At 39.2% G+C, this 14,042-nt stretch overlaps 1 protein-coding gene across 2 annotated transcripts in view; it reads right to left on the reverse strand.

Moving 5' to 3' along the window:
• The window catches only part of FSHR (follicle stimulating hormone receptor), a gene marked incomplete at both ends in the record, with an annotated part of 164,185 nt that overhangs the window by 95,303 nt on the left and 54,840 nt on the right, over window positions 1-14,042 (reverse strand). For both annotated transcript variants that reach the window (XM_082671809.1, XM_082671808.1), the window contains one exon: window positions 2,171-2,242. In XM_082671809.1, the coding sequence (XP_082527935.1) occupies window positions 2,171-2,242 (72 nt within the window). The remainder of the gene's footprint in view (window positions 1-2,170; window positions 2,243-14,042) is intronic.

The raw sequence follows: 14,042 nt of genomic DNA on the forward strand, positions 1-14,042 counted from the left end.
AGGAGTGATTGAAAAGAAAGGATAGAGAGGCAGTGAACACGGGCTGCTTTTTCAAGAGTGGCAGTGATGGGGAAGAGAGAGGATGGTAGCAGGGAAGGAAAGCAGGATTTATCCAGAAAGCTTTCTCCCCTTCCTTTTAATAAGGATATGTGAAACTGGGCCACATGTGCAGAATGAGTGAAAGGGATTTTGTGATTTGTGAAGAGGGAGATATTGAAGAGGAAGCCAATATTTATTAAGTTCAGAAAACTGGTTAAAAACTGGAGGAAGAACATAAATGAAGAACATAAATGTGGAAAGGAGATGAGAGCTTATCAGTGACCAAGAATAGGAGGTGAGACAATGGATGAAGGTGAGCCTAGGAACTGAAGGGTACAAATAGTCTGTTCAGAGTTCAGTTCGGTACTGGGTTCTCTGCTCCGGCATGTTTTGGAAATCTTAGGACATAAACAGTATTGAAAACATAAGATTAATTTTTCTGGCATCTGTGGCAGTGCAGGCTGACTAATAAAGGCATGAGGTAGAAATGGACAACCTGTGTCTGAGGAGGTTGAGTTTCTGAACCAGCTGTTCTGTCTCTGGTATTATTGCTATGTCAGCTCAGATCAACTAGCTATCGCCAAAGGAAGGTCTCATGGTAGCCTGAGTACCCAATGAGAGGTCAGTCACATTTGCTGGATTGAATTTATTAAGGTGAATTATTTGTGGTACCTGGGATTCCTGTCTTTAGAATTATTTCTACATAATTACAGAACTTTTGTGGGGGGAGACCTATCCAATAGTCACCTAGTCTCTTAATTCCAGGCAGGGCAATGGCTGATCCATCCAGGAATACACCTCGAGTCAAAAGCTCTCCAACTCTGTTCCTTCCCTGTTTTCCTTGGTGAGCTCTGCTCAGATGAGTGCCCCATCTCCCAGTTCCTGTGCATGTTGAATGTCTTCAAGAATTGTAAACATTGAAGACTCAGGTCTTAAACTGGGCTCTCATCCAACTGGGAGAAGCTTGCGCATAGAAATTAGAGATCACATAAGCTACTCCCCCCTTTAAAATCTCCTCCCTTAATACACAGATGAGGAAGCCAAGGTTCTGAGAGATAAGGTGATTTGATCAAGGGTACACAGTAAGTTTATATTAAAATTAACACTCAGACCCAGGATTCTGACCAACCTCCTCTAAGCAGTTGGCATAACTGCTCAAACACATTGCCACTCTCTCTGCTTTGTGTTTCTTTCATTAATGGATTTCTTTCTCGCTTCCTCAGACCTGGGCAAGTGTTCTTTTTAAAAGTGCAGTGAAAGAACCAAGACAAAAATTGAATGACTTAAAGGAGAAGCTTATATAACTGGGGGGTGGGGGTGGGCGTTGCTTTATTCTTATAATGAAAAAAAACATTCTTTTCTGTGTAATCCATCTGTATTACTGTACTTACTGTCATTAAGTTCTAGATTCTGGCTGTGGTGAAAAACACTTTTCCCATCCCTAAAAGCCTAGGGGATGGGATCAAGGACCTTCAAAGGCAGGGTGGGTTACCTTAAGCATGAAAGAATTTGCTGTTTTTTCGTGCTCTACCCTACTTTGAGAAAAGCCTATTTGGGGAAACCCCTACATTACACTAGCCCAGTAGAAAGCGAGTGTTCACGTTAACAAAGTCTCCTCTTTTCAAAGGAAATCGCCCTCAGTGCTCTAAACTTGCCCAATACTTTTGAATGTTTATATATCACTTACCACTTGTCAGCATGGCTTAGGACCAAGAAGTCCAGAAAATCTCTAAAGCACAAATGTTAGGCCCTGCTGTCAATTAAAAATGCATCAGAGTTAATAATAATTAACTCTATTAATAGTTAATTAATAGAGAGGATCTCTTAAAAAGAATGGATGTCAGCAGAGAAAATAGGCTTTGATTTATAAAACTTTCACTCACAGGTACTTTGGGAGCAACACCTTATACCAAAAAAGTGAGAATTGCTTATGCTGATTTCAGTGGCCACATGCTGAAAGACTTCACACTACTGTTTAGGACCTGTGGTAAGGAAATACAATGGGACAAGGTGCAAAACCTTCGCTTAGTGTGTTATTCTGGTTCCTAAGCACAGAGAATCGTGCTAGACGTGGTCTGAGGTTGCTGCCCATAGCCCATGTGAAGCATTCACCCACTGCTCAGGTACATACATTTTCTCCAGGTCCCCAAATCCCGAAAATGCTCCTTTTGGGATGACTTGAAGCTTGGTGAGAACAAACCTCCTGAAAAGAGAGTGGACAAAAAATATCACAACCTATCCATTCATTGGTAAGGCATCGATTGCCTAATGTATAATAGCAGATAACAGCCAAGGTATACCGACTGCTTGCCATTTAGTAGTGCTTACGATTGCTTCTCCATGGTCTCTTTTCACCCACACCACAAAGCAGTGATGTTGGCAGTATTGTTATCCCCATTTTGTATAAGAGGAAACTGAGGTTGAAGGAGGTTAGCAAACTTACCCAGGGTCACACGGCTAATATGTGGCAGAGCTAGGATATGAACCTTCTTGTCACCACTACTCCATTTGACTCCTACAGCCCTGTGAGGCCGCTTCTCTTTTTCTATTCCAACTCCCAATACCTCCTCCCTATTATCCTTCTTAGCTGACCTTGCTTCTTACTTCGGAGAAAATGAAACCAGTAGAAAAGGACTTCCTTATGCTCTCACACGGCTCCCAGCCATCCTCCCACCTGTACCTGGGCTTTATATACCTTGCCTTCCCTCCTGTTACCATGGGTGAGCTCTCCAGGGTCCTGACTAAAAGCAGTCCCTCCAACCCCTGCCATATCTCTTTCCTTGTCTTGTAGTGAAGGTAGCCACTACAGCAATCCCCCCCTTTCTTTCATACATTGCCTTCCCATCAGTATACAGACATGCCTTAATTTCTCCCATCTAAGAAAAGTCTTAACCTCAGCCACCTTCAGCTTTTGCCATTTTCTTCTGCTTGAAATATTTGCCTCACACCTGCCTCAAAATTCCTTCCAATGGCTCCGCATCTCAGTCAGGAAAAAAACCCTCTTGTATTGTGTTGACCAAAAGGTTCATTCGGTTTTTTCTGTAAGGTGGCTCTAGTAACACTTAGTTGTCTTTAACTTCATTCGAAACAATTTTGTTAGATTGTATGTGACAGCTGTCCTATCAGCGTGCAATGAAAAAGAAGACTTATCAAAATTGGTGAATTTTGGTGTGGCCATTTTGATATTGAAGATGGAAGAAAAAAAGCAACGTTTTCGGCATATTATGCATTATTATTTCAAGAAAGGTAAAAATGGGACCGAAGTGCAAAAAAAGATTTGTGCAGTATGTGGAGAAGGTGCTGTGACTGATGGAACGTGTCCAAAGTGGTTTGCGAAGTTTCGTGCTGGAGATTTCTCGTTGGATGATGCTCTATGGTCGGGTAGACCAGTTGAAGTTGATAGCGATCAAATCGAGACATTAACTGAGAACAATCAATGTTATACCATGAGGGAGATAGCCGACATACTCAAAATATCCAAATCAAGCACTGAAAATCATTTGCACCAGCTTGGTTACGTTAATCACTTTGCTGTCTGGGTTCCACATAAGTTAAGTGAAAAAAAACCCTTCTTGACCATATTTCTGCATGCGATTCTCTACTTAAACATAACAAAAACATTCCGTTTTTAAAACAAATTGTGACTGGCGATGAAAAGTGGATACTGTACAATACTGTGGCACAGAAGAGATCATGGGGCAAGCGAAATGAACCACCACCAACCGCATCAAGGCCAGTCTTCATTCAAAGAAGGTAATGTTGTGTATATGGTGGGATTGGAAGGGAGTCCTCTATTATGAGCTCCTTCCAGAAAACCAAACAATTAATTCCAACAACTACTGCTCCCAGTAGACCAACTGAAAGCAGCACTCGATGAAAAGCATCAGGAATTAGTCAACAGAAAATGCATAATCTTCCATCAGGATAACGCAAGACCGCACGTTTATTTGATGACCGGGCAAAAACTGTTACAGCTTGGCTGGGAAGTTGATTCATCTGTTGTATTCACCAGACATTGCACCTTGGGATTTCCATTTATTTCAGCCTTTACAAAATTCTCTTAATGGAAAAATTTCAATTCCCTGGAAGACTGTAAAAGGCACCTGGAACAATTCTTTGCTCAAAAAGATAAAAAGTTTTGGGAAGATGGAATTATGAAGTTGCCTGAAAAATGGCAGAAGGTAGTGGAACAAAAGGATGAATACATTGTTCAATAAAGCTCTTGGTGAAAATGAAAAGTGTGTCTTTTATTTTTACTTAAAAATCAAAGTCACATTTTGGCCAACCCAATATAGCACGGCCTGCAGGACCCTATAGGATCTTCCCACTCTCCCTTCCCGTATATCCTCTAACCTCAATTTTGACAGCTCACACCATTGCTTATCTCATTCTCTTCACAGTAATCTCTTGCTATTCTTTGTACATGCCAGGTTCCTTCTTGCCTAATATTTCTGCATTTGCAATTCTCTCTTCCTGGAGCATTCCTCTCTCAGATATCCTTCTTGCTTGCTCTTTCATCCAGCTGCTTACTCACATGTCACTTTCTCAGTGAGGCTTTCCCTAACCACCCTATTTAAAATGACAGTTTTCCCAACTTAGTCCCTTAACCCCTTTCTTCATAGTACTTCTGACATGTTACACTTTATATTATCTATTTATGTATTCATATACTTATTTATCTTTTACCCATAACTAGAATGCAAGCTCTGTGAAGGGAGGAATTTTTGTCTGATTTGTCTACTGTTGTATACCAAACGCCTGGAACAGTGGCTGGTACATGACACATATTCAGAAAAACATTTCTTGAATGGCTATTGAAGTCTGAGAGTTCAAGGCTTGAGGGTAGAATTACAAGTGACTCCTTGGGAATCTCTACAGTGGGAATACTATTTCTTCCTCTGCCTTTCCTCCCTCCCACTTTCTCTTACTTTGCAATTGGTTAATAGGGAGTTGGTTTTCTTTCCACTTTAATCCTTCCTTCTGCAAGGCAGTCTGTCAGTAGGAATTCAGTACTGTGGACTTGGATAGTTTCACAAACTTTCATTGCTTTTATTCCTATTATTTATTGGTATTAGTGAAATTCCCATTTCACATAAAGTTATTGTTCAGGCAAACAGTTCTTTTCTTCCACTTGGTTTGTTTGCCTTTGGTCACCATGTGCACCAGCTCCATGGTGGGGAATCATGAGAGAGAATCCTGTGCACTTTTCTCGCTCTGGAGGAGTTTATATACATGGGAAGGCAAAAACAGAAGCCTTGGAATCACCAGGAAACAGATGTGGGATATAGTTGATGTAATAACTGTAGATGTTCTACAGGAATGAAATGTGAAATATCCCAAAGTACATAAATATATAAGAGGAAGATTGGAAGGAGTGGGTGAATTTGAGCCTGGGTCTCAGAACTATCAGATCATACTAAAAGCATAGTCTCTGTGAAATTATTGGATCTAATTTAGGATTGAGTGTAATGGTTCTAGAACAGTATCAACTTCTAGAACACTCATCTGAAAAGAATCAAGGTCAGTTCATAGTCTCTTAATGTACTCAATCTTAGTTAACATAGACAAGTTCCTTTTGTTCCTATTTATCACAAGACAGAAGAATGATGAAAACAAATTGGTAAAAGCAAATAATAAAATTGCTTTAAACTACCCAATCAGTCTAAAGTTTCAAGGGAGTTGAAATATTAAGGTAAATATTAGTTAATAAGATGTGCAAAGAGTAGAATCTTGGATAATTGACTCTATTTAATAACAGGTCAACTAGATAGTTCTTTTTGGTTGAACTCTAGTAGCAGGCACATTTTCTAAAAATTTCAACATCTGTGCCTGTATTAAGTGGTTCAAACTAATTAATATAATTAAATGTTTTTGAAGATTGAAAGTCTTGACTTCCATTTCCTGAAATGCTATAAATTAGATAACCTGAAGATATTTCCACCAAAGATCACGCAGAAATTGTCTATAAAACATAACCACTATTGTTTTAATTGCATAGCTGAGCTTATTAGAAAATATAAGAAATTCCTAGGGTCCTACAGTAGAACAGCTGAAAACCAGATGGAACCTTGAGTTGTGAATGTAAACAGAATTCTAAGAGGGTAAATTGAAGTCAGTGTATTTGGGGGGGTGGGGAAGAAGGGAGGAGTGGGGAGAGTGTTGTCTGGACTTGGTAGACAAGGAATTTGTGTTTTGATGCCCAGCTGGTACATGAGATGAAACATGGATGATGGAATGCAAACATCTGTTTCTGTGTGTCATTTGTCTGTCTACCTAGCTACCTGCCTACCTACCTATCACATGTGCATTCTAGAAAGAAAGATACAGAAAATGGAGAACAGGCAACTTTCAATGAAATAACATGTGGATAATTTCCAGAAATTATGAAAGGCATAAATCCTCAGATTCAGAAATCTCAACAAGTTCCAGGAAGGATAACAAATCTACTGCTGGATACCTGTGAATTAAAACTGTAGAGCCAAAAAAGAAAATATTTTCAATGCAGACAGAGAAAAAAAGACATATTATCTTCAAAGAAAAAACCATTAGAAAACTTCGTAAAAATATCTTCAAAATTATTAGAGAAAATAACTGCCAGTTTAGAATCCTGTGCCCAGAAATAATCATTCAAACGTGAGGGTAAAATAAAGACACTTTTAGACAAATTTAATTACCCATTAACAAAGTTTTAGCAAAAGAATTCCCTTAGAAAATAAGATAATTTAATCCAGTAGGAAGTCTCCAAAAATAAGAAGGAATAGTGAACAAAGAAATTAATGCTTCTTATTGAATAGGTTGGTTTTTCATAATGGTTGGAAAATTCACCTATTTAATAAGGAACGCTAAAAAATGTTGACCAAGAAGTGGGTCACAAAGGAAAGCAAATTGCTATCAAACAAATCATTTTCTTTGACAATGATACATTTGAATTACTTAGAAGTCAGTAATAAAAGATAATTATCCCCACCGCCCTACCACATGTACACACACATTTGGAGAGCCAAAACAAAACCAAATCAAACAAACAAAACACTCTTTTAAATCATACATGGGTCAAAGGAGAAGTTACATTAATAATTGGAAATTATTTGGAATTGAACCATGATGAAAATGCAACATATGAAACTTATGAGATGCAGCTAAACTGCTTCTTATAGAGAAATTTGTAGCTTTAAATTATTATACCAGAAAAAGAGACAAAAAAGATGGAAAATTAATGTGCTAACACAGGAAAGTAGTGAAAGAACAACAGAATTGTGTTAACAGAAAACTATAAAGCAATGTTCATTCCATTTCTGGCTAGAACTTAAAATGCGAACTCAAAGGCAGTTTAATTAAAAAAAAAAAGGTAAAATGAGGGGCTGTTGATAGAGATGTTTTGAGAAGATAAACACTCATCTAGACATTAAAACTTGATATATAGAGTTTAAGTTTTAATTTTTCATTTTAGAAATAAAGCAAATGAGAGTCTAACAGATTAACTGTAAACACATTGCAAAATTTGTTTGCCTTGAGAGAAGAAACCTAGGAGAGTAGAGAGAAAAAAATAATAAAGATAAGAGTAGAAATACATTAGAGAGGATCAACAAAATCAAAAGCTAACTCTTTGGAAAGATTAATAGACTAAAAAGGAATCTGTTCGTATCAACCAAGGGGGAAAAAACCCAATAAAACAATGAGAGACATGAAAAATGGCACTTAACTACAAATAAAACGTGTTTTAAATCAGAGAGCCCTAAGAACAATTTTATAACATTAGATTTAAAAAAATCAGTATGGATAATTTTCCTAGAAATATATACTTACTAAAACTGACTCATGAAGATGTAGAAAACTGAACAGATCTATAATGATCACCAAATCAGATTGGTAGTTTAACACCTATTCACCAAAAACAAGGTCAGCATCATATGATTTTAGAAGTAAATTCTACCCCTTTAAAGTGATGGAAAATCTCAATCTTTTACAAACTATTCCAGAGACTAGCAAAAGATGGAATGTTCTTCAGCCCATTTAATGTGGCTGGTGTAACACCAGTAATAAAATACACAAGGACAATAAAAGAATGGAAAGATTTAGACCAATCTCACTTATTAATGTAATTGGAAAAAATCTGAAATAGTGTAGTGACTGTATATCAAAATGGAGGCTAAACGAATAATATATCATTATCATTTGGGTTTGTCCCAGATTTCAAGGGTTGCTAAATATTAGATAACTCTATTAAAGGAAATTTCCACATTGAGAAATTAAAAGTGAAAAATCACATGATTTTATTAATAGGCATAGAAAATATATTTGATAAAAACCCAAAACATTTTGACAAATGAGAAAAGGGGGGAATATTATTAATCTGATAAGGGGTAAAATCTATCAACCACTACAATAAATATCATGCTCAGTGGTGAAATATTAGACACATTCCAGTTAAAGTTAGGAATGAGGCAAGGATGTCTGCTATTATGCCTTCCATTCAGTATTGTGCTAGATGCCCTCGCCTGTACAGTAAGATAAAAAAAAAGATACAGGGCTTCCCTGGTGGCGCAGTGGTTGAGAGTCCCGCCTGCCGATGTAGGGGACACGGGTTCGTGCCCCGGTCCGGGAAGATCCCACATGCCGCAGAGTGGCTGGGCCCGTGAGCCATGGCCGCTGAGCCTGCACGTCCGGAGCCTGTGCTCCGCAATGGGAGAGGCCAAAACAGTGAGAGGCCCGCGTATCGTAAAAAAAAAAAAATGTATGGAGGAAGATGTGGATTAATCAATAAGGGATGCTAAAACTATTGATTATCCTTGTGGATAAAAATAACACCTTTGCTTATTACCATATTAAAATCTCAGCTCCAGGTGTATTAAAAATCCAAACGAGGAAAATCAACACTTTAAAATTTTTAAATAAAATATAACATTCTATTGAGGAGACTTTCTTTAAAAAGGACACAAAAAGTGCACACCAAAATTGAAAAGCTGATAGACTTGACAATAATAAACTTAAAATTTCTCTAAAACAAAGATATATTGTCGGTTGGCGAAAGATATTTGCAACACATACAACTAACAAGGGTTAGCATCCAGAATACAAAGAACTTTACAAAATTATGAGAAAAATACAAACAACCCAGTAGAAAGATAGGCAAAAGATATGAACAGGCAGTTCATATAGGAGAAAATGCAAATGGCCAATAAACATGCAAATATGCTCAACTTCACTAGTAATCAAGAAAATGCAAATTTAAGCAATAATTAGGTACCTTTAAACACCATCATATTGGCAAACAATAAAAGGAAAACCTCACAATAACAGTGCTGGTGAGGCAGTGGAATAATAGGACATTTTCTACACTCTTGAAGGGTAATTTTCTACAAGTACTTTCAGTAGCCATTTGGCAAAATGTATTAAAGTCAAAGAAACAAATGCCTTTGAATCCAGTTATTCTATGTCTCCTGGCCACATGTGCACCTGGAGGCGGGTAAAAGATTAACTACTGCAACATCATTCGTAATCGTAGAAAACTGGAGACAAATGCTTATAAACGAGGGGATGAATAAATATTAATAAACTATGATATATTGACACAATGCTAAATTATAAAGCAGTGAAAAGGAACAAATTGACTGGAGCTACATACAACAATCTGGATAAATTCCCAAAGCATAATGTTGGGGAAAAAAAAGTCAATTATATGCACAATATGTGCGGTATGATATGATTTTCATAGAGGTTAACAACGTACAAAATAAAACAGTGTATTGTTTTGTATGAATCATGTTTTTTCATTCCATATTTTTGATGTTTTGACATCTTGGGGTTTGCTGACTCTGGAGGGACTACTCCTGCTAGGGCTAACTCCTAGAGATAGCAAACAACTGGCCTGAGAGTGTGCCTTTCTTATGCAAACCAACGAATCCATACCCCCAGGCACCTCCTTTAAGGGCCCCTTACACTCTGGGCCACCATTCCTCTGTCCTAATCACCCCAGGGAAGCTCCTACACCACAGAGTCCACTGAAATTATTTACACTAGCCAATCCTAAACCTGTTTACCCTGTTTCACCTTTTTTTTCCCTTGGAAGCCACAAGAAAATGTTTTCCCCCAGCTCCCTCTGCCTCATGACCAACGCTGGTGCTTCCCCATGTGCCCCCTTCTCCTGGGAGCTGTGAGAATAACAAACTATCTTTTCAATGGTAGTTTTCTCCTAATCTTTTGGCCTCACCATACTCAGATAGTAATAAGACCTATATTGCAAAACGTGTTTAGAGATGCATACATATCTATCAAAAGGAAAATTCTGAGAACCACAACACCAAAATCAGCATAGTGTTTACCTCTGTGACAAGAAGAAAAGGAGTGAAACACAACTATATCTAAAATGTTTTGTATTTTTTATAAAGATCTAAACCATTTTGACCAAACGTTAAGAGTTGGCAAAGCTGAGCGGTGCTTTCCGAGTGTTTATGATACCATTCTCTACGCTTCATACTTGAAATATTTCATAATTAGTTTTTCAAGATTAAAATTCTCACCAGGCCATATCCCAAGCATCATTTATTTATCTGTTTGTTTTTAAACAGGGAGAGCTATTTAGAAGTATCATCATACCCCTCATGTCAGATGGCAACTTTACTTCACTCTGTTAAGGGGGCATGAAGTTCCTGAACGATTTCTGTAAAGATATGCACAATTCATCAAGATGGCTCTGAAAAGAAAATTTTCTTCACTGTATTGCAAGTTACTTACTGTCTCTTCCATGATAAATGGAGTGGGTGGGGTTTAATTTTTTCTTTCCTGAAATGGAGAAGCGTTAGGATTCCCTTGAACTCTGTCTCTGTTAGAAGCAATCCATATCTTGGGCAGTCCATTCACCCTTGGCCAAATTTAATTCCTCTTTGTGGATGAAAGGAGAAGAGTTTAAAAGATCCCCTAAAAAGCTTTCTGGCAGCCTGGAAAACAGCCAATATTCTTTTTGAGGAAGCTGCCTTTTTATGATGTGGCCCAAGTTTAAATGACACTGGGCTCTGTGTTCTTTGAATTTCACACAAGTTTAAAAAATTAAAGTGAGAACAGCTTGGCCCAGGATATACAAAAAGAAATTGATCACCATCCTGACCTCAAAATGCCAAGAGTTTTTGTGCTTCACACTCTTTAGGTCAAACTGCTACCCTAATTAACTTTCTGGGAATGTGTCCAGGAAAACTGTGGAAGGGGGTGGATTGAACTAAATGAGGAAATCATCCAGAAAAAAAAGAGAGTTTAAATAACTTGCTTTGGCTTTTTACCATGACCCAGGAGATAACTACCCCACTGTCAAAATCATTTAGGCACCTAATTGGTGGTATTTCTCATGTTGTTACACATGAGTCTTGAAGCCAGTGGGGCAGCCAATAGTAGGAAGGAAGAGGTGGGAAGGTAGGAAGAGGTGGCTTCCTTATATAACTGGACTTTAAGGTTTTTTTAAAGAAAAAAAAAAACTTCACATTTTGGCATAAGTCTTAACTGCCTAGATGTGGGGTGCTTTGTAATGTGTAATGTGAGGTGCTCTGTAAAACACAGAGAAATTGGTTCAGCTAGCATTAGCCCTTCATCCACCTTCCGGCTGTGTATGAAAATGCCAGCGGTTCATTGGGGGTTGCAAAGCCTCTCGTGGGGTTTCTTGGAATAGAGGTGTCAGTGTTCTTTGTATCCTTCTTCCATAGTGTGGTGAAGACCCTTGTCCTCAACCTTAAACCAAATGTATTAAAGCAGAGGTATTAGGAGAACTAATTAAAGGGGTTGTCACTCATTTCCTGCAAATCTGGAAGACGTAGAGCCTGGCTTATGACTGAAGTCTGACCTGTAAAGGTGAGAAGTGGCCAGCTGCTTTGGGAGAGGGCTGCAGTTCCACGGAACCCACAGTTCCACAGTGTGGGTTTCCCAGAAGCCGGACCTATACCCAGCTGAAGGGAGCTGGATTCTCATCCTCAAAAAAATGGACTTGCCTACCTAGTGACCAGACCCCAAAAGAAAACCTGTCTGGAGCTTCTACTCCCAGAAGCCAGTGAGGGGAAGGAACTGCTCTCCCAGAACCACAGATGGAGGTCATAAGAATTAGCCTTTGAGTATCTGCCACACCCAGAGGGGTCCAAAGCCAGGTGGCCACCGTGCCATCAGTGCTGGATCCAGTTCCTTTCCCTCCAGTCTCTCTACCTCCTAGGCCCAAGCCAGGCAAGGCCAGAAACAACAGCAAGTTGGGGAGGAATTAACAAGGAAGAGAGAAGAAACGCCCCCTTCCTCACCAGTTACAGGTTTCTGAGTCTGAAGTGGGCCAAAACAGTGGAACAGGGAGGTTTTAAATAGGATGAAAACGTGGACCTTTAATATTAGTCAACACTAGACTTTCATGACATTTATGAGACTGGAACAGCTATGACGCTTGCCCCGAATTTCATCTGGGATGGGGGAAAATGAGTCAGCAGAGTAGGGTTTGCCTGCCAGTGGTAGGAAAGAAGAGAGCTACTTCTGGTTGTACCCTGTTGAATCCATCTTGATCAATATGTTATGATTTCTGAGTTGGTGAAAACCTTCCCCAAGTCTTCCTCTGTAGAACTTTATCTGTGAGAGAAAAAGTATTATGAACTGAAGTGGGAGAAGGAATGGAAAGCATTCTTATTCTTATTTCCTCCCCTGTCATTTAGCTCTTATTCCCTGGGCTGTCAATGAGCAGTTTAGGACAGAGAGGGTAATTTGGCTTCTCCTTTTGGTGCAGTTTGACGTAGACAAAACGTTTGCAAGTCAGAGCCCCAGCCATGGGGATTACCTACATAATAGCAGAATGGCTGGCTAAAGGAAGGGAAATGATTGCCCAGATGTTCAGTTTCCATTGACCTTCTGTTCAGTTAAAGTTCCAGATAATCTGTCTCATGTAGACACTGCCACATGCCACTGTGTCAACTCACGATACCATGATGTTTTCTTTAGGAGAGAAAATTTATGGTTGTAGGATAGAAACGCATGAGGCGGGCGCACTCCAAACCCAGCTCCCAGGACACCTCGCTGTCCCCTGAGTCTCCAGGATTTCCCCTCACCAACCTTCCTGGAGTGGTGATGCTTCAATTTTACCATCTTCCAGTGAACAGGGATTTCTAATAGCTCTTTTGAATCTGCTTTCCTTTTTATTCCACTTATGTCCCCTTATCTCAACATCTGTGCTGGGCTGATAAAGGGGATGTTGGCTCTCCTGCTAACTGTATATCACTGCTGACTTTATCTCCTCTTTTGTATAACCTTTATATCAAGGTGGTGGAGACTTTTTTTTTTCCTGTCTCCTCCCTTGTTTGCACTGAGTGGCCCTGGAATTATTCTTTACACCACGTTTTATCACCTGTTCACTTTCATTTTATCAGCTGTGCACTTTCGTCGTCTTACCTGAATCTGATGCCTGATTTGTAACTCATTTATATGAAAGCTCGGGATGAAGAAGCAACATGGTGAAGAGAAAAGACCACTAGGGTAAAAAATTAGAAATCTGGGTTCCATTCTGGCTCTGCTACAAAGTACGCAAATAACTGAGAGAAGTCAGGTCCAATCTGTAAAGTGAGGGGGATGGGCCCGATGAGCTCTAAAGCCCTCGAAGATAGATTTTACACTGTGGTTATGTAGTGGAATCATACTCAAATGCTCTCCCATTTCAGTCACATTCTGTTTAAAGCAAAAGAAATAATTTTACATTAAGTGCTCAACACAGAATGAAGCCCATCATAGGGGATTACTGAATGATAGCTAGCCCTCCTTTTTCTCTAGTCAAGGTTAAAAATCACTTGAGCCTGCCCATTCCTTCCCATCCCTCTGCCACCACTCGGGCAAGACCCTCATCCCCTCATGTCTGCAGCCTTGGCTGTGACCTACTAACAGGATTTCCTCCTCTGGTCTCTACTGTCTAGTCTGTCTCATCTAAGACCAGAGTGTTCCTTCTAACACTGCTTGCCTCAACACTCTCCTACTCAAAAGCAAGACAAAACAAAAGAAAAAAA

This window comes from Grampus griseus (genome assembly GCF_964374135.1).
Source record: "Grampus griseus genome assembly, chromosome: 15".
In the NCBI taxonomy this organism is placed as follows: domain Eukaryota; kingdom Metazoa; phylum Chordata; class Mammalia; order Artiodactyla; family Delphinidae; genus Grampus; species Grampus griseus.